This window comes from Heterodontus francisci, chromosome 13 (assembly GCF_036365525.1).
Source record: "Heterodontus francisci isolate sHetFra1 chromosome 13, sHetFra1.hap1, whole genome shotgun sequence".
NCBI lineage: Eukaryota > Metazoa > Chordata > Chondrichthyes > Heterodontiformes > Heterodontidae > Heterodontus > Heterodontus francisci.
This window is the reverse complement of record NC_090383.1, coordinates 45,044,858-45,065,575: the sequence shown is the minus strand read 5'-3', so window position 1 is coordinate 45,065,575 and position 20,718 is coordinate 45,044,858. Positions and strand designations below refer to the sequence as shown.

General features: G+C 45.7%; 1 protein-coding gene across 13 annotated transcripts in view; it reads right to left on the bottom strand.

Moving 5' to 3' along the window:
- sytl3 (synaptotagmin-like 3) overlaps positions 1-20,718 on the bottom strand; it is a 242,705-nt gene that overhangs the window by 32,616 nt on the left and 189,371 nt on the right. For all 13 annotated transcript variants that reach the window (XM_068044758.1, XM_068044752.1, XM_068044754.1 and 10 more), the window contains one exon: positions 19,817-19,919. In XM_068044758.1, the coding sequence (XP_067900859.1) occupies positions 19,817-19,919 (103 nt within the window). The remainder of the gene's footprint in view (positions 1-19,816; positions 19,920-20,718) is intronic.

The window sequence follows — 20,718 nt, the reverse complement described above, 5'->3', positions numbered from 1 at the left end:
ACCATACTGATTATCACAGAACAATCACAGAATTGTTACAGCGCAGAAGGAGGCCATTCGGCCCATCGTGTCTGCACCGGCTCTCCGAAACAACAATTCACCTAGTGCCATCCCTCACCTTCTGCCCATAACCCTGCACATTCTTCCTTTTCATATAACTGTCTAATTCACTTTTGAATGCTTCAATTGAGCCTGCCTCCACCATACTCTCAGGCAGCGCATTCCAGACCTTAACAGGAGGAGGGATAGATATAGAACAGCAAACATGTAGGCAAATCTCTGAGAAGTGCAAAAACAATAAGACAGTAATAGTGGGGGGTTTCAACAACCCTGATATTAATTGGGATAGAATTAGTGTGAAAATCACAGAGGGAGCAGAATTCTTAAAATGCATTCAGGAGAACAGTTGTGGAGCACTTTGGTGGAAGTAATCATAATTCAGTTAGATTCAGTGTAGTTATGGAAAAGGACAAAGAAAAGAAGTTCTCAATTGGGGAAAAGCGAACTTTACTAAACTAAGATGTGATTTAGCTAAAGTGGACTGGAACAGCTGCTTGAAGGTAAATCAAATCAGTGGGAAGCATTCAAGGAAGAGTTAATGAGTTCAGAGCAAGTATGTTCCCGTAAAGAAAAAGGGTGGAAGTAACAAATCCAGAGCCTCCCAGATGTCAAGGAGCTTAAAGGAGAGGATTAAAAAAAGGGTAGATTATGCCAGATATCAAAGGCTCAATATGGCAGAAAACGATAGAGCAGTATTAAAAAGTGTAAGGGTGAAATTAAAAGGCAAATTAGGAAAGCAAAGAGAGGGCATGAAAATAATTTGGCAAGTAAAATCAAGCAAAACCCAAAGATTTTATTATAAATACATAAAGAGAAAGAAGATAACTAAATAAACAGTAAGGCCTATAAAGGTAACCTATGTGTGGAGGCAGAGGACATTGGTATGGTTCTTAATGAATACCTTGCATCTGTTTTCACAAAAGAGAGGGACGATACAGACATTACAATCAGGGAGGAGGAGTATGAAATATTTGATGAAATTAACATAGGAAGCATTAAGGGGCTTAACACCTTTGGAAGTGGATAAATCCCCAGGCCCAAACAAAATGTATCCTAGGCTGTTAAGGGAATCAAGATAAGAAATAGTGGAGGCTCTGACCATCATTTTCCAATCTTCTATGGCCACAATTGTCGTGCCAGTGGGCTGGAGGATAGCTAACGTTGTGACATTGTTTAATAAGGGAGAAAGGGATAGACCGAGTAATGTCACGCCAGTCAGCCTTAACCTCGGTGGTGGGAAAATTATTGGAAAACTTCTAAGGGACAGGATAAATCGTCATTGAGAAAGTCACGGATTAAACAAACACAATCAGCATGGATTTACGGAAAGATCCTGTCTGACTAACATGATTGAGTTTTTTCAGGCATTAACAAGGCAGGTCAATGAGGGTAGTGCATTTGACGTAGTCTATAGGATTTTAGCAAGGCTTTTGATAAGATCTCATATGACAGACCGGTCATAACAACAACAACTTATATTTAAATAGCGCCTTTAACGTAATAAAACATCCCAAGGTGCTTTACAGGAGTATTATAAAACAAACTATGACACTGAGCCACAAAAGGAGATGTTAGGTCAGATGACCAAAGGCTTGGCCAAATAGGCGGGTTTTAAGCAGTGTCTTAAAGGAGGAAAGTGAGATGACAAGACAGAGAGGTGTGGGGGTGGGGTGGTATTCCAGAGCTTGGGGGCCTAGGCAACTGAAGGCACGGCCATCAATGGTAAAATCAGGGATGCACAGGAGGCCAGAATTAGAGGAGTGCAAATATCTTGGAGGGTTGTGGGGCTGGAGGAAATTACAGAGATAGGGAGAGATGAAGCTGTGGAGGGATTTTAAAACCAAGACATTGCTTGACCTGGAGCCAATGTAGGTCAGCGAGCAAAGGGGTGATAGCGGAACGGGACTTGGTGCGAGTTAAGACACGGGCAGCAAAGTTTTGGATGACCTCGAGTTTACGAAGTGTAGAATGTGGGAGACCAGTCAGGAGTGCATTGGAATAATCAAGTCTACAGGTAATGAAGGCATGAATGAAAGCAAAAGATCCTCTGATCCAAAGCAAAGTGGCAAGTTGGATCCTAAATTGGCTCAGAGGCAGGAAGCAAAGGATAATGGTCAACGGGTGTTTTTGATACTGGAAGGCTGTTTCTATTGGGGTTTTGCAGGGTTCAGTACTAGGTCCCTTGCATTTTCTGATATATATCAATGATTAGGATTTGAATGTAGGGGCTATGATTAAGAGGTTTGCAGATGATAAAAAAATTGGCCGTGTGACTGATAATGAAGAGAAAAGCTGTAGACTGCAGGAAGATATCAATGGACAAGTCGGGTGGGTGGAACTGTGGCAAATGGAGTTCAATCTGGACAAGTGTGATGTAATGCATTTGGAGAAGGGTAATAAGGCAAGAGAATACACAATAAATGGTAGGATTCTGAGAAGTCTAGAAGAACAGCAGGACCTTGGAGCGCATGTCCACAGATCCCTGAAGGAGGCTGCACAGGTCGATGAGGCGGTCAAGAGGCCTTCTGGGATGCTTGCTTTTATTAGCCGAGGCACAGAATGAAAGGGCTGGGAGGTTATGCTGGAAATGTATTAAACACTAGTTAGGCCACAGCTGGAGTACCACGTGCAGTTTTGGTCACCCCACAATAGGAAAGCTTTGATTGAACTAGAGAGGGGTACAGAGGTGAATTATGAGGATGTTGCCTGGACTGGAGAATTGTAGTTGGAACAGAGGAGGCTGAGGGGAGACCTAACTGAAGTGTATAAATTATGAGGGGTCTAGATTAGAGAGGATAGGAAGGCTCTATTCCCCTTGGTTGAGTGGTCCATAACCAGGATTTAGGGTAAGAGGTAGGATATTTACAGAGGATTCAAGAGGAAATCTTTTCACTCAGAGGGTGGTGGAGATCTGGACTCACTGCCTGAAAGGGTGGTAGAGGCATAAACCCTTATAATATTTAAAAAGTACTTGTATATGCACTTGAAGTGCCGTAACCGGTAAGGCTACAGACCAAGACTGGAAAGTGGTATTAGGCTGGATGGTTATTTGTTGGCCGGCGTGGAGACTATGGGCCAAATGGCTTCCGTCCATGTTGTAAATTTCTATGATTATGTGAGGGATTTTAGCTGCAAGGTTAGGTTGGAGAATCTGGAGCAAAGGAGATTCAGGGGAGATTTCATAGAGCTGTAGAATATTATGACAGGTTTAGATAAGGTAGACAAAGAAAACCCATTAGCTGATGGTATAAGGACTAGGGGGGCCACAGATTTAAGGTTTTGGGCAAGAGATACAGTGGGGATGTGAGGAAGAACTTTTTTTATGTAGCAAGCGGTAATGACCTGGAACTCACGGCCTATGAGGGTGGTGGAAGTGGAGACGATCAACGATTTCAAAGGGAAATTGGATGGGCGGTTGAGGGAAATAAACTTTCAGGGCTACAGGGATAAAGCGGGGAGATGGAACTGACTGGATTGCTCTACAGAGATCCGGCATGGACCCGATAGATTGAATGGCCTCTTTCTGTGTTGTAATGACTCTATGACTCGAAAAGAAAACTTTCAGGCAACATCATGATTTCTTATGGGGTGATACTGTAGAATTTGAGAAATGTGTTATTGATAAGATTAGAGTTGAAATTAAAATTGGGAATCAAGCTTGTGGCGTTTTTAAAATAGATATGAAGCAAAGAAGGTCCGGAATAACTTTAAATCAACAATCCTATTTAAATAGTGTTACACCCGTCCCACTGATTCTCACGATGTCATCACAGAAAGATGATGTTATATCTAAAGAGAAAGGACAATTGCGTAGATGAACTTGTGCACTCAGACTAGACCACATGACAGTTTTGAGGTAATGGAGTTAAGCATTACGATAGCAGGAGTACTGTGTACAGTTTTGGTCACCGCACTATAGGAAGGATGTGATTGCACTGGAGAGGGTGCAGAGGAGATTCACCAGGATGTTGCCTGGGCTGGAGCATTTCAGCTATGAAGAGAGACTGGATAGACTAGGGTTGTTTTCCTTAGAGCAGAGAAGGCTGAGGGGGGACCTGATTGAGGTATACAAAATTATGAGGGTATTGGATCCCATTGAAGAAACTTTTTAACTTAGTGGAGGGATCAATAACCAGGGAGCATAGATTTAAGGTAAGGGGCAGGAGGTTTAGAGGGGATCTGAGGAAAAAGAATTTCACCCAGAGGGTGGTTGGAATCTGGAACACAGTACCTGAAGGGGTGGTAGAGGCAGGAACCCTCACAACATTTAAGAAGTATTTAGAAGAGTACTTGAAATGCCAGAGCATACAAGGCTACAGGCCAAGTGTTGGTAAATGGGATTAGAATAGATAGGTGCTTGATGGCCTGCACAGACACGATGGGCAGAAGGGCCTGTTTCTGTGCTGTATAACTCTATGACTCTAAAACACCCTGAAGCAGAGAATAATTTAAGGGCACTAAAAAAACATTAAAAAGTTATATCTGGACAAATCCATACATATGAACATACGAATTACGAACATACGAATTAGGAGCAGAAGTAGGCCATTTGGCCCCTCGAGCCTGCACCACCATTCAATATGATCATGGCTGATCTTTTGTGTCTCGAATTTCACACTCCCATCTACCCATAATAACCTTCGATTCCCTTGCCTAACAAGAATCTATCTACCTCCGCCTTAAAAATATTCAATGACCCCACCTCCACCACCTTCTGAGTCAGAGAGTTCCAAAGTTGCACAACCCTCTGAGAGAAAAAATTTCTCCTCATCGCTGTCCTAAAAGGGCGACTCCTAATTTTAAAACAGTGCCCTCTAGTTCTGGACTCACCACAAGAGGAAACATCATTTCCACCTCCACCTTCACCTTGTCAAGACTTTTCAGGATCTTAGATACTTCAATCAAGTCTTCCCTCACTCTTCTAAACTCCAGTGAAAATAAGCCCCGTCTGTCCAACCTTTCCTCATAAGACAACCCTCTCATTCCAGGTATCAATCCAGTAAACATCCTCTGAACCGCCTCCAAAGCATTCAGATCCTACCTTAAATATGGAGACCAAAACTGCACATAGCATTCGAGATGTGGTCTTACCAATGCCCTGTATAACTTAAGCATAACATCCTTACTTTTATTTTCAATTCCTCTCGTAATAAAGGATAGCATTCCATTAGACTTCTTTATGACTGGCTGTACCTGCATACTAGCTTTTTCTGACTCACGCACTAGAACTAGATCCTTCTGCAACTGGGAATTCTGCAATTGTTCTCCATTTAAGTAATACTCGGCTTTTTATTTTTCCTGCCAAAGTGAACAACTTCACATTTTCCCACATTATACTCCATCTGCCAGAATTTTTCCCACTCAACCTATCTATATCGGTCTGCAACCTCCTTATGTCCTCTTCACAACATACTTTCCTACCTATCTTTGTGTCATCTGTAAATTTAGCTACCAAGCCATTGCCCCACACCCCCCCCCCTTCATCTAAGTCATTGATATCAATTGTAAAAAGTTGAGGCCCCAGCACCGACCCCGTGGGACTCCACTGATCACATCCTGCCAATCAGAAAAGGATACATTTATGCATACTCTGTTTTCTGCCAGCCAGCCAATCTTCTATCCATGATAATATGTTACCCCCTACATCATGAGCTCCTACTTTGCACAATAACCTTTTATGTGGCACCTTGTCAAATGCCTACTGGAAATCCGGGTACAGTACATCAACTGGCTCCCCTTTATCCACAGCGCATGTTAGTCCTTCAAAGAACTCCAATAAATTGGTTAAATATGATTTCCCTTTCACAAAACCATGCTGGCTATTCCTGATTACCTTGAGTTTTTCTAAGTGCCCAGCTATAGCCTCCTTAATGATCAATTCTAACACCTTCCCCACAACAGACGTCAAGCTAACAGGCCTGTAGTTTCCTGCTTTCTGTCTCCCTTCCTTTTTGAATAAAGGAGTTACATTCACTATTTTCCAATCTAAAGAAACCTTCCCCAAATCTAGGGAATTTTGGAAAATTAAAACCAATGCATCAACTATCTCACTGGCCACTTCTATCAAGAGCCTAGGGTGAAGTCCAACAGGATCCGGGAACTTGTCAGCCCGCAACTCCAACCATTTGCTCAGTACCACATCTCTGGTGATTGTAATTTTCTTGACTTCCTCCCTCCCTTCCATTTCCTGATTTACAGCTATTTCTGAGATGTTACTTGTATCCTCTATAGTGAAGACCGATGCAAAATACCTGTTCAGTTCATCTGCCATCTCCTTATTTTCCCTTATTAATTCCCCAGACTCACTTTCTACAGGACCAGCGCTCACTTTGTTAATTCTTTTCTTTTTTAAATATCTATAGAAACTCTTACTATCAGTTTTTATATTTCTAGCCAGCTTTTTCTTGTACTCTATTTTTCCCTCCTTGATTAATCTTTTAGTCATTCTTTGCTGTTTTTATAGTCTGTCCAGTCTTCCAACCTGCCACCCATCTTTGTGCAATTGTAAGCTTTTTCTTCAAGTTTGATACTATCTGTAACATTTTTAGTTAATCACGGATGGTGGGTCCTCCCCTTGGAATTTTTCTTTCTTGTTGGAATGTATCTATTCTGCATATTTTGAAATAGCCCCTTAAATGTCTGGCACTGCATCACTACTGGCCTATCCCTTAACCTAATTTGCCAGTTCACTTGCCAGTTACTTAATTCCCATCCTTCGATGACCCAAAGAACATGAAGCTAGTCATTTTTAGCGATGCTTGACATACTGGTCTTAGGATGGGTATTGTAGTGCAGTTGGTTTCATGACATTTCTTATGGGTGAGAAGGGGAAATGTTGTCCTTTTGCTTGGGAAACAAAGAAAATAAAAAAGGGTTGTTAAAGTACTTTAGCTGCTGAAACACTGGCTCTTATGGAGTAAGTGAATATGGAATTCTATTTGTCAAATACTTTCATTGAGATTCTGGACATACTGAAGATAGTGTACCCAATGACTTTTTTTTATTCTTTCATGGGATGTGAGCATTGCTGACAAGGCCAGCGTTTGTTGCCCATTCCTAATTGCCCTTGAGAAGGTGGTGGTGAGTGGCCTTCATGAACTGCTGCAGTCCATCTGGTGTAGGTTCACTCACAGCGCTGTTAGGAAGGGACCTCCAGTCTTTTGACCCAGCGACAGTGAAGGAACGGTGATATAGTTCCAAGTCAGGATGGTGTGTAGTTGGAGGGGAACTTGCAGGTGGTGGTGTTCCCTTGCGCCTGCTGCCCTTCTCCTTTTAGGTGGTAGATGTCATGGGTTTGGAAAGTGCTGTCGAAAGAGGCCTGGCGAATTGCTGCAGTACATCTTGTATATTATACACACTGCTGCCACTATGCATCGGTGGTGGAGAGAGTGAATATTTACGAGGTGGATGGGATGTCAGTCAAGTGGACTGCTTTGTCCTGGATGGTTCCGAGCTTCCTGAGTGCTGCTGGAGCTGCACGTAGCCAGGCAAATGGAGAGTATTCCATCACACTCCTGACTTGTGCTTTATAGATGGTGTACAGGCTTTAGCAAGTCAGGAGGGGAGTTCTCGCCGCAGAATTCCCAGATTTTGACCTGGTCTTGTAGCCACAATATGGGCTACACAGGATGGGTATTGGGGGCGGCACAGTGGCGCAGTGGTTAGCACCGCAGCCTCACAGCTCCAGGGACCCGGGTTCGATTCTGGGTACTGCCTGTGTGGAGTTTGCAAGTTCTCCCTGTGTCTGCGTGGGTTTCCTCCGGGTGCTCCGGTTTCCTCCCACATGCCAAAGACTTGCAGGTTGATAGGTTAATTGGCCATTATAAATTGCCCCTAGTATAGGTAGGTGGTAGGGAAATATAGGGACAGGTGGGGATGTGATAGGAATATGGGATTAGTGTAGGATTAGTATAAATGGGTGGTTGATGGTCGGCACAGACTCGGTGGGCCGAAGGGCCTATTTCAGTGCTGTATCTCTGAACTAAATTTATATGGCTGGTCCAGTTAAGTTTCTGGTCAATGGTAACCCCCAGGATGTTGATAGTGGGGGATTTAGCGATCATTGAATGTCAAGGGGAGATGGTTAGTTTCTCTCTTGTTGGAGACTGTCATTGCCTGCACTTGTGTGGCACGAATGTAACTTGCCACTTATCAGCCCAAGCCCGAATGTTATCCAGGTTCTTGCTGCATATGGACACATACTGCTTCAGTATCTGAGGAATTGGGAATGGTGCTGAGCACCATGCAATCATCAGCAAACATCCCCACTTCTGACCTTATGATGGAGGAAAGTCAGTGATGAAACAGCTGAAGATTGTTGGGTCTCGGACACTACCATGAGTTACACCTGTGGCAATGTCCTGGGGCTTAGATGTTTTGCCTCCAACAACCACAGCCATCTTCCTTTGTGTTAGGTATCACTCCAACCAGTGGAGAGTTTTCCCCCTGATTCCCATTGACTTCAATTTGGCTAGGGTTCCTTGATGCCACACTCAGTCAAAAGTTACCTTGATGTCAAGGGCAGTCACTCTCACCTCACCTCTGGAATTCAGCTCTTTTGTCCATTTTTGGACCAAGGCTGTAATGACGTCTGGAGCCAAGTGGCCCTGGCGGAACCCATCGGTGAGCAGGCTATTGCTATGTATGTACCACCTGATAGCGCTGTCAACGAGACTGTTACAACCAGGTGAGAAAGAGATTTAGGGTTCCCTTTCAGCCTTCACCTTGTCTTACTGTAACAGGGTTAATTTTAAACACACCATGTTTTTAGATCCCCACTTGGTGAATCTTTGTTCACTGCTTTCCAATTATAAGGCAAAATAACCAGCACAAACAGGCTTTCTTAGGTTTAAAGAAGAAAAGTTGAAATATATTAAACTTAAACTCTAATTCGGTTGATGCCTACAGATACACGACGTGCCCACGCTAGCATGCATACGCAATACACACATGCAGATAGAGACAGAAAAGAGCAGAAGAAAAATAAAGTGGAAAAGTTTGAGGCACTATCTGAAGAGTTTCTGTTATGGTTCTGCAAGCTCACTGTTCTTTATTTTTCTTTCTTTTGGGCCTCCTTATCTCGAGAGACAATGGATACGCGCCTGGAGGTGGTCAGTGGTTTGTGAAGCAGCGCCTGGAGTGGCTATAAAGGCCAATTCTGGAGTGACAGGCTCTTCCACAGGTGCTGCAGAGAAATTTGTTTGTTGGGGCTGTTGCACAGTTGGCTCTCCCCTTGCGCCTCTGTCTTTTTTCCTGCCAACTACTAAGTCTCTTCGACTCGCCACAATTTAGCCCTGTCTTTATGGCTGCCCGCCAGCTCTGGCGAATGCTGGCAACTGACTCCCACGACTTGTGATCAATGTCACACGATTTCATGTCACGTTTGCAGACGTCTTTATAACGGAGACATGGACGGCCGGTGGGTCTGATACCAGTGGCGAGCTCGCTGTACAATGTGTCTTTGGGGATCCTGCCATCTTCCATGCGGCTCACATGGCCAAGCCATCTCAAGCGCCGCTGACTCAGTAGTGTGTATAAGCTGGGGGTGTTGGCCGCTTCAAGGACTTCTGTGTTGGAGATATAGTCCTGCCACCTGATGCCAAGTATTCTCCGAAGGCAGCGAAGATGGAATGAATTGAGACGTCGCTCTTGGCTGGCATACGTTGTCCAGGCCTCGCTGCCGTAGAGCAAGGTACTGAGGACACAGGCCTGATACACTCGGACTTTTGTGTTCCGTGTCAGTGCGCCATTTTCCCACACTCTCTTGGCCAGTCTGGACATAGCAGTGGAAGCCTTACCCATGCGCTTGTTGATTTCTGCATCTAGAGACAGGTTACTGGTGATAGTTGAGCCTAGGTAGGTGAACTCTTGAACCACTTCCAGAGCGTGGTCGCCAATATTGATGGATGGAGCATTTCTGACATCCTGCCCCATGATGTTCGTTTTCTTGAGGCTGATGGTTAGGCCAAATTCATTGCAGGCAGACGCAAACCTGTCGATGAGACTCTGCAGGCATTCTTCAGTGTGAGATGTTAAAGCAGCATCGTCAGCAAAGAGGAGTTCTCTGATGAGGACTTTCCGTACTTTGGACTTCGCTCTTAGACGGGCAAGGTTGAACAACCTGCCCCCTGATCTTGTGTGGAGGAAAATTCCTTCTTCAGAGGATTTGAACGCATGTGAAAGCAGCAGGGAGAAGAAAATCCCAAAAAGTGTGGGTGCGAGAACACAGCCCTGTTTCACACCACTCAGGATAGGAAAGGGCTCTGGTGAGGAGCCACCATGTTGAATTGTGCCTTTCATATTGTCATGGAATGAGGTGATGATACTTAGTAGCTTTGGTGGACATCCGATCTTTTCTAGTAGTCTGAAGAGACCACGTCTGCTGATGAGGTCAAAGGCTTTGGTGAGATCAATGAAAGCAATGTAGAGGGGCATCTGTTGTTCACGGCATTTCTCCTGTATCTGACGAAGGGAGAACAGCATGTCAATAGTCGATCTCTCTGCACGAAAGCCACACTGTGCCTCAGGGTAGACGCGCTCGGCCAGCTTCTGGAGCCTGTTCAGAGCGACTCGAGCAAAGACTTTCCCCACTATGCTGAGCAGGGAGATTCCACGGTAGTTGTTGCAGTCACCGCGGTCACCTTTGTTTTTATAGAGGGTGATGATGTTGGCATCGCGCATGTCCTGGGGTACTGCTCCCTCGTCCCAGCACAGGCATAGCAGTTCATGTAGTGCTGAGAGTATAGCAGGCTTGGCACTCTTGATTATTTCAGGGGTAATGCTGTCCTTTCCAGGGGCTTTTCCGCTGGCTAGGGAATCAATGGCATCACTGAGTTCCGATTTGGTTGGCTGTATGTCCAGCTCATCCATGACTGGTAGAGGCTGGGCTGCATTGAGGGCAGTCTCAGTGACAGCATTCTCCCTGGAGTACAGTTCTAGGTAGTGCTCAACCCAGCGGTCCATCTGTTTGCGTTGGTCAGTGATTATGTCCCCCGATTTAGATTTGAGGGGGGTGATCTTCTTGATGGTTGGCCTAAGAGCTCTCTTCATGCCATCATACATTCCTCTGATGTTTCCGGTGTCTGAGGCCAGCTGAATATGACTGCATGGGTGTTGCCAGTAGTCGTTTGCGCAACGCCTAGCTGTTCTTTGTGCAGTACTTCTGGCTGCTTTAAGTGCTGCGGATGTTAAATCGCTGGGGGCTTTCTTGTAGTTCAAAAGTGCAATGCGCTTAGCGGCTATGACAGGTTCCAGCTCTTCATTATGAGATTGAAACCAGTCTGCATTTCTCTTCGCACTTTTGCCGTAGGTGGTCAAAGCTGACTCATAGATGGCGTCTCTGATGTGGGCCCACTTGGTCTCAGCATCCCCTGTGGGAGTGTTTTGAAGGGCTGTTACAAGTGAATTTAGAAATTTTTGTAACAGCTGTGGGTGAGAAATTCTGCTCGTGTTGATGCGCGGGTGGCCCTTCTGCTTGGAATGATGCAACTTCTTTGGTCTGAGTCTAACCTTGCTGCACACCAGGGAGTGGTCGGTGTCGCAGTCCGCACTGTGGAAGCTGCGTGTGATTTGAACACTGTTTAAGGCGGCTCGCCTTGTGACAATGAGGTCTAGCTGGTGCCAACGACGTGATCTTGGGTGCCTCCATGAAACCTGGTGACAGGGTTTGGTGTGAAAGAACGAGTTGGTGATGCAGAGGTTATGATAGGTACACAACTCAAGCAGTCTCTGCCCGTTCTCATTCATCCTTCCAACGCCATAGCGCCCAAGGCAGGAGGGCCATGAGTCATGGTCGGCCCCAACCCTGGCATTAAAGTCCCCCAGCAGGAATAGGTGTTCGGTGTTGGGGATGCTGCTAATGATGTTATGGAGTTGTTCATAGAACTGGTCTTTAGCTTCAGGTGCGGAGCAGAGTGTTGGAGCATAGATGCTGAGTAGGTGTACTGGACCAGAGGTGGTGAGCAGTCGGATGGACAGTATGCGTTCCGAGCCATTTGAGGGAGGCTCTATCATGCTGAGCAAGGAGTTTCTGATGGCGAAGCCCACTCCATGCTGTCTTGGTTCTTCAGGATCCCTGCCCTGCCAGAAGAAGGTGTAGTCTTGCTCTGCTAGAGAGCCACTCGCGGGGAGGCGAGTCTCCTGAAGTGCTGCAATGTCCACATTGAATCTACTGAGCTCGTTGTTAATGATGGCGGTCTTCCGAGAATCGTTGATTTGTGTAAGGTCTTCCGACAGGCCAGGACACATAGTTCTGACGTTCCAGCTTGCAAAGCGAAGGGCTGGTACCTTCTTTCCTTTTTTCATGTTGTTTGGTGCGGTGTATCAGTCCACCTTTCGGGCAATGACCCTGAGCTCCAAGCACCCATTGAAGCAGGCAGACTGTGGCGGGACAGAACCTTATTGACCGGGGGCTGCCCGGTTTGAGGCGGGCGGTAGCTGTCCAGTGAGGTGCAATGACCTCTCCCACCGACAAAGGCAACCCGTGGCGCCCAGTTTCTACGCCAATTTATCTGGACTTATAACCCGTAACTGCTGCCTTCCGTGTTGTTTTAGTCGCTGTGAGGCAACTATGGAGTGACCTCTCCATGGCGCATGCCTGGGCAAATTTATGGAGGTTGAGAGTTGCCCAGTCGTCAAAACCCCCCTCTCGGCCTTTCTGGTGGGGTCCAAAGGAGTGCAGGACACGACGTTTGGCACCAGTATGGCTGCAGGAACTGTCGGAAACATGCCAAAGGTGACACATGACCGCCTACGGGGTTCCGCTCCGGATTTTCTGTTAGGGTTTACTCCCTTAGCCTTGGTCTCTCCCGAGACGCCCACAAGGCAGTGGGGTTGTTGGGGCCCCTACACAGGTGTAGGATGGTGCCGGTGGGAGGAGGGGATGCAAGGGGGAGGGGTAGAGGGAGGGGGTGGGGGGGGGTGCAGGGGAAGGGGGTGCGGGGTGAAGATGGTGCGAGGGGGGGGGCGGGCTGGGACGGGGTTGTGAGGGGGTGAGCTGAGAGGGTGGAGCAGGGAAGGGGACGGGGGTGGGGGGGGTGGAAGGGGGGTAAAGGGGGGGGGGAGGGGGGGTGGAATCTGGTGCAGGTAATAAGCCATTTCCTCAGTGCCCACCATCGACGTCCGGAAAGCTTATCCACGTCCTTCGGGAGGTGAAGCATCATTTGGCAGACTTAGAGGTGATTACATTTGCTAAGGGTTTTTTTTTTTTGCAGTGGTTTAAATAAAGGCATGCAGCATTGCCGACAGTGCGCTGCAGATGCTCTCCGAGCCATCTCCCGCCGGCGCTTTGAAGTTGCGGCCGGGGGTGCCGTTCGTGGATGTTTTGGGTGTTCGGGGCACCTTTTCACAGGACTTCTCTCGGGTCCCGCAGCTCCTTCTTCACCTCAATGGACTTACCGCATGCCGTGGCTGCAGACACTCTGGACTGTGAAGACAGCAGGATCGGAGATTGAAGTATCGGCAGCTGTGCTCGTCAGTTTCATCCGGATCAATTTCATTGAGAAAACAAAGAGCAGGTGTGGCTGGGGGAGGGCAGTGGGCCCAGGTAACATACACTAAACTAACTGTTAACTTTTAGATAGGGCTAAAATGAACTGATTTAAAGAGCCAGGGGAATTTAAACAGTTTAAGAGGGCAGATTGGGGGAGAAAACGTTAGGGATGGGAGCAGATGGCCATGGATAGAGTTGAACAGCAAGGGAGCTTCCTAGGGAGCTTCCAGCCCAGGAGCCATCTTGAATCACTGTAGAGTCCTTGATTGTAGGTAGATCTTGCTTTTCGTTGGGGCCCAGTATTCTTCCTAAACCTTGTTCGCTGTGGGAGACTTTTCTCTATTGGGGTTCATGTGTCTTCAGTGGATTCAGAGGCAAGAGATGGGAACAGACAGGACAGTCCAGGAGCAAACAGTCTTTCTGCCCAAACTGTTTGTATAAATTTAAAAAACTCAGATTGCCCAGCAGGTTAGTCATGTGATTTGCTGGTTTGACCATGTCTGTTTGTGTATTTGGCCATCTTAGCAGTCAACCTGGAATGCAGGCTCCCCCCCTTCAATGTCCGGTGATCAAGAGTCCATTGTGGATTGAGTGTGTCAGGGAATGGCTTTGTCCTTCCAAACACTGTAATTTAATATGCAAATGTATTTTCCAGCCACGGCTGATCTGCTTAACAAGTCCTTTCTTCACTCCAGTAACAGTTTGAAATCAATGTTCATGTCAAAATTAATGTGCCTCATTGTTGGCAGGTGGGAGCCTGGCATGACAATACCTTCCATCACTTTGCTGATGATCGGGAGTAGACTAATGGGACAGTAATTGGCTGGATTAGATTTGGCCTGCTTTTTGTGGACAGAACATACCTGAGCAATTTTTCATATTGTTGGGGAGATACCAGGGTTGCAGCTAGACTGGAAAAGCTTGGCTAGAGGCACGGCTAGTTCTGGACTATAAATCTTCAGTACTAGTGCCAGGATGTTCTCAGGGCCCATATCCTTTGCTGTATCCAATGCCTTCAGCCGTTTCTAAGTATCACATGGAGTGAATTGAATTGGCTGAAGATTGGCATTTGTGACATTGGGGACTTCAGGAGGAGGCCGAGATGCATCATCCACTTGGCAGTCCTAGCTCAAGGTGGTTGCAAATGCTTCAGTCTTGTCTTTTGCACGTATATGCTGGATGCCTCCATCATTGTGGATGGGAATATTTGTAGAGCCACCTCCTCCTCTTGTTGTTTAACTGTCCACGATCATTCATGGCTGGATGTGAGAGGACTGCAAAGCTTTGATCTGATCCACTGGTTGTGGGATCGCTTAGCTCTGCCTATTGCATGCTGTTTCCGCTGTTTAGTCTGTATGTAGTTGTAGCTTCACCAGGTTTGCACCTCATTTTTAGGTATGCCTGGTGCTGCTCCTGGGATGCTCTCCTGCACGTCTCACTGGATCAGGGGTAATCCCCTGGCTTGATGGTAATGGTAGAGGGATATGCTGGGCCATGAGGTTACATTGTAGTTGAATACAATTCTGTTGCTGCTGTTAGTCCACAGCACCTCATGGATGTCCAGTTTTGAGTTGCTAGATCTGTTGAGTCTATCCCATTTAGCACGGTGGTCATGCCACACAACACAATGTTCTCCACAGGACTGTGCGGTGGTCACTCTACCAATACTCCATGGATGGATGCATCTGTGACAGGTAGGTTGATGATGGTGAGGTCAAGCAGGTTTTTCCCTCTTGTTGGTTCTTTCACCAACTGTCTCAGACCCAATCTGGCAGATATGTCCTTCAGGACTCAACCAGCTTTTACAGCAGTGGTGCTACCAAGCTACTCTTGGTGATGGGCATTGAAGTCTCCCACCCAGAATACATTCTGTGCCCTTGCCACCCTCAGTGCTTCTCACAAGTGGTGTTCAACATGGTGGAGGACTGATTCATCAGCTGAGGGAGGGCGGTGGTGGTAATCAGCAGGAAGTCTCCTTGCCCATGTTTGACCTGCTGCCATGAGACTTCATGGGGTCCAGAGTCAATGCTGAGGACTCCCAGGGCAACTTCCCCCAGTGTACCGCCTCCTCTGGTGAGTCTGCCCTGCCGATGGGACAGGCCATACCCATGAATGGTGATGGAGGAGTCTGGGACATTGGCTGAGCATGACTATGTCAGGCTGTTGCTTGACAAGTCTGTTAGACAGCTCTCTCAATTTTGGCACAAATCCCCAGATGTCACGAAGAAGGACTTTGCAGGGTCAATTGGGCACGGTGGGCCTTTGTCACTTCCAGTGCCTAGGTCGATGCTGGGTGCCCCATCCAGTTTTATTCTTATTCAACTTTTATGTCACCATTTGATACAAATGAGTAGCTTGCTAGGCTATTTCAGAGGGCAGTAAGCATCAACCATATTGCTGTGGGTCGTGAGTCACATGTAGGCCAGACAGATTTCCTTCCCTAAAGGATATTAATGAACCAGTTTTTTTTAATGACAGTCCAGTAGTTTCATGGTGACCATTACTGAAACTAGCTTTCAATTCCAGATTTATTCATTAATTGAATTTGATTTTCACCAGCTGCCAAGGTGAGGATTTGAACTCGCATCTTCTAATCCAGTAGCATTACCACTATGCCACCATCCCCGTGGGAATTTTATGTATTTAATCTTTCATTGTAAATAAAGTACACTTTATAAAGTGAGTGGGAAAAAGTTATGAATTGACCTTGCTGGCTTGAAACAAATGCTGGAGAGAAAAGAAATCTCCAAAGTCTGTACTGTGTACAGTTCTGGGCATCACACTATAGGAAGGATGTGATTGCACTGGAGAGGGTGCAGAGGAGATTCACCAGGATGTTGCCTGGGCTGAAGCATTTCAGCTATGAAGAGAGACTGAAAAGGCTAGGGTTTTTTCCTTAAGCAGAGACTTAGAGAGGGGGACCTGATTGAGGTATACAAAATTATGAGGGGCATTGATAGGTTAGATAGAAAGTAACTTTTTCCCTTAGCGGAGGGGTTAATAACCAGGGGGCATAGATTTAAGGTAAGGGGCAGGAGATTTAGAGGGGGTTTGAGGAAAAAAATTTTAACCCAGAGGGTGACTTGAATCTGGAACGCACTGCCTGAAGGGGTGGTAGAGGCAGGAACCCTCACAACATTTAAATATTTAGATGAGCACTTGAAACACCATAGCATACAAGGCTACGGGAAAGACCTGGAAAATGGGATTAGAATAGGTAGGTGCTTGATGGTTGGCATGGACACGATGGGCCGAAGGGCCTGTTTCTGAGCTGTACAATTCTATGACTAAATGGGTGGGTGCAAGCCATCAACTGTCGGGTTGTTTTACAAGAAGAAATGCATATACAAAGGAATTGTTAGGGGTCCTAGAGGAGAAGCAGCACGCAATGTAATGCTTTGTACAGAATATAGAAGTATTTGATTTAATCTTATTTTAAATTCTTGGTTATACATATAAAATCTAATTTTTATTTTAAGAGAGAAGGGAATCTGTTAATATTATATTAATTAAGTGTTTAATTATATTCAGGAAGTGGGCATTAATCGGGGATTCCCTAGTGCGCCTATATGTTATATACATATAGGAACAGGCTGAAACTGTGATTGTTGGGTTTGGAGGTTCATGCTTGTAATCCATATCTGTAAATAAAAGCTTATGGAGTATGTTAAGATTAGGTTCCAGTTCTATCCTTCTTTTCTGCGTCAAAATCCTGGCACTCCCTCCCTAACAGCACTGTGTGTACCCACACCACATGTACTGCAATGGTTCAAGAAGGTGGTTCAAGAAGGTAGCTCACCACTGTTCTGGAGTCTTCATGTGTAAACTGAGTTCTGTACAGCTTGTCTTTGTGTGACAGTCCCTGATTTGAGGCTGGGGGATTTCCAAGTTGAACCCAGGTTAAACAAACAAACAGTCATGTGACTGAGGGATACAAGAAAACAGTTTTTTTAACCAGATACATGTGACTGGCAATTTTTACCCTCAGTTTGTTAAGATGTCTCCGCAGGATTTTGAACCAGCAAAGGAAAAAGCTGTGTGAGCTTGTCAAGAAAACACCAGAGTGTGTTAAACCAGGAAAAAGGCTCTGTGGTTTTCACAAGAAGCCATCTGGAAAACAGGGAAGTTGGTTGCTTCAAGAGACTGAAAAGCTGCAAAGTTGGGTGTTGTTTTAAAAGAGTCTCCCAGGGCTGCTGAACTGGGAAAAGCTGGAAGCTGTTGGTTAAAAGGACAAGATCTTTGAATTGGAACCTGTTTTCTGGTAGCTGAGTAGCTGACCCTTAAAAGATACAAGTTGCTACCACTGTCTTCAGCGACTGGAATGTTATGAGCGGAGCCACATCGTTAGGATAGTAGTGAGTAAGGACGAGGTGGTTCACGAGGTGACAAGACCAAACTATTAAAGGGATGATTGCATCGCTCGCTATCGACAAGACATCATTACTTCCATATCTGAAGGACCAGACTTGAAAACTACCTTAGGAAGATCCTGATTTTGTTGTGCTGTGAGACCGATCAGCAGACTGTAAGGACTTTCCTTGATCCAACTGCTAATTAACATGTAACCTTTAAGATTTATATATCAATCGTGATTTAACTGTGAGTTCATATTTAATTTATGTTGGTTTTGGTTTGAGTGTTAAAGTAAAATTTGTAAAAGTGAAATTTCGTCCGTTTGATTCTGGATTCCTAAATTAGGGTCAGTCAGTGTCATAGAAAGATACAGCACTGAAACAGGCCCTTCGGCCCACCGGGTCTGTGCCGACCAACAACCACCCATTTATACTTTCTTTGGCCTCCTTGTCTCGAGAGACAATGGGTAAGCGCCTAGAGGTGGTCAGTGGTGTCAGTCGCTGTGAGGCAACTATGGAGTGACCTCTCCATGGCGCATGCCTGGGCGAATGTATGGAGGTTGAGAGTTGCCCAAGCGTCAAAACCCCCCTCTCGGCCTTTCTGGTGGGGTCCAAAGGAGTGCAGAGCACGACGTTTGGCACCGGTATGGCTGCAGGAACTGCCGGAAACATGCCAAAGGTGACACATGACCGCCTACGGGGTTCCACTCCGGATTTTCTGTTAGGGTTTACTCCCTTAGCCGTGGTCTCTCCCGAGACGCCCACAAGGCAGCTGTTCATTTGACAAATAAAACAAGTTAGGGTTATACCCTCATAACCAAAAAATACTTGCTGCAGTTAGGTGGGAGTTGAACAGTGCAAACCACCTAATCCTATACTAATCCCATATTCCCTACCACATCCCCACCTTCCCTCAATTCTCCTACCACCTACTTACACTAGGGGCAATTTACAATGGCCAATTTGCCTATCAACCTGCAAGTCTTTGGCTGTGGGAGGAAACTGGAGCACCCGGCGGAAACCTACGCGGTCACAGGGAGAACTTGCAAACTCCGCACAGGCAGTACCCAGAACCAAACCTGGGTCACTGGAGCTGTGACGCTGCAGTGCTAACCACTGCGCCACTGTGGATTCGATTCTTTTCATTTGTTGGTGGTCTCCCCGGGGGATCAAAAAACCACCACCTTCTCAAGGGCAATTAGGGATGGACAATAATGGTTGCCTCTGCCAGCAATGCCTGCATCCCATGAATGAATGAGGGAAAAAAATGGATTCCTTGTCCCTTAAATAAAAGCCAGTCAGGTTTCCCATGGCTGCTCACTACCCAGTGCCCTCTACTTGAAAGTGTAAATGTGGGCATCAGCCGAGAAGAGAGAGATGCTCTATCCCAATATCAAGTTACATACTGCCAATCATTATCTCGGCTCATGAATGAAAACGTAGACAAAATACCAGGGTTTGCAAATCCATCCCATTCAGGAGAAAAGAAAAGAGACATTTGTGAGGAGGATAGAGAAAACAAAAGTGATTGTTTAGGATTACAATACTGTCCCTTCCCTGCTAGAACCCATAGGATGAGTGAGAATATTCTCTCTGATGGCTGGAAGGGTCTCAAGTGAACTGGATAGCTCCTAAAGGGTGCAAGTCCACAACACAAAACTACCTAGAACCTGGCAATCAATGCACAAAGCTCTGAATCAGCAGCAAGAATTTGCAAAATTTACCCTTAAATGTCAATTATATATTCAAAGTAGGTTTATTTTAGTAATTCTTTTACTGATAGACAACTAACTAATTAAAAATCCAACCATAGTCCTTGAAACCAAATACATTTGGGAACATGACCAAAAAATTGCCAACTGTAAAATGTTAAAAGAAGCAATATTCTCTCATCAGACAAAGATCTATGAATTACCCTTAATGTTTCATTAAAAACTGGATTCACCGAGTTCTTCTTCACTGTGCTCTTCAACTTACTCTGAGGAGATTTGTCAGGAAGCAAATAGGTCTTCACATACCTACAAAATACAAACCAAACGTCATTATCTCTGTGGTTTCGGTAACTTTTTGTTACTCTTTGTTCAAATTCTCAGGTTTCATTAATAAGGATTTCAAGGTAGGCAAGGTTGGGATGTAAATAGTCCCGGGTACTTGACTTTAAGAAAAGATAAACAAAATGGAAAATTGGAAGGGAGGTAGCCCTGATAATGAAGGATGAAATAAAGACAGTAGTGAGAAAGGCTTTTAGTTGAAAAATTGGATGTAGAATCAGTATGGGTGGAGCTAAGAAATAGTAAAGGGCAGAAAAGACTGGTGGGAGTTTACAGGCCCCCACAACAGTAGTTACAGTGTTGAACAGTATAAACCAGCAAATTAGGGGTAATACAATAATCATTTTGGACTTTAATCTTCATATAGACTAGGCAAAACAAATTGGCAAAACTAGTTTGGAGAACAAGTTTATAGAATGCTTTTGACACAGTTTTCTAGAACAATGGGCAGGATTTTCCCATAGACTTCGAGCACAATGGTAGGACAAAGAGAGGTCCCAAGCCTGCATTGGCTAGCAGCGGGACTGGCTCGGCTATTTTCTCAGAGCAGTCTCATAATTGGCCACATCCGGGACTGCCGTGCATGTAAGGCCCAATCAGAGAGTGGGCAGCTCTAAAGCCTCAGCAGTCTCACCGAGAAAGGTGAGCACTGGCGAGGCAGCTTGGAGTATGCAAGGGTGGAGAAGTAAGTTGAAAATTTAAAACTAGAGGGGCGAAATAGGTAGGACCCTCCGGATGGTCCATTAGGGTGAGGTGGTCGCCTTCC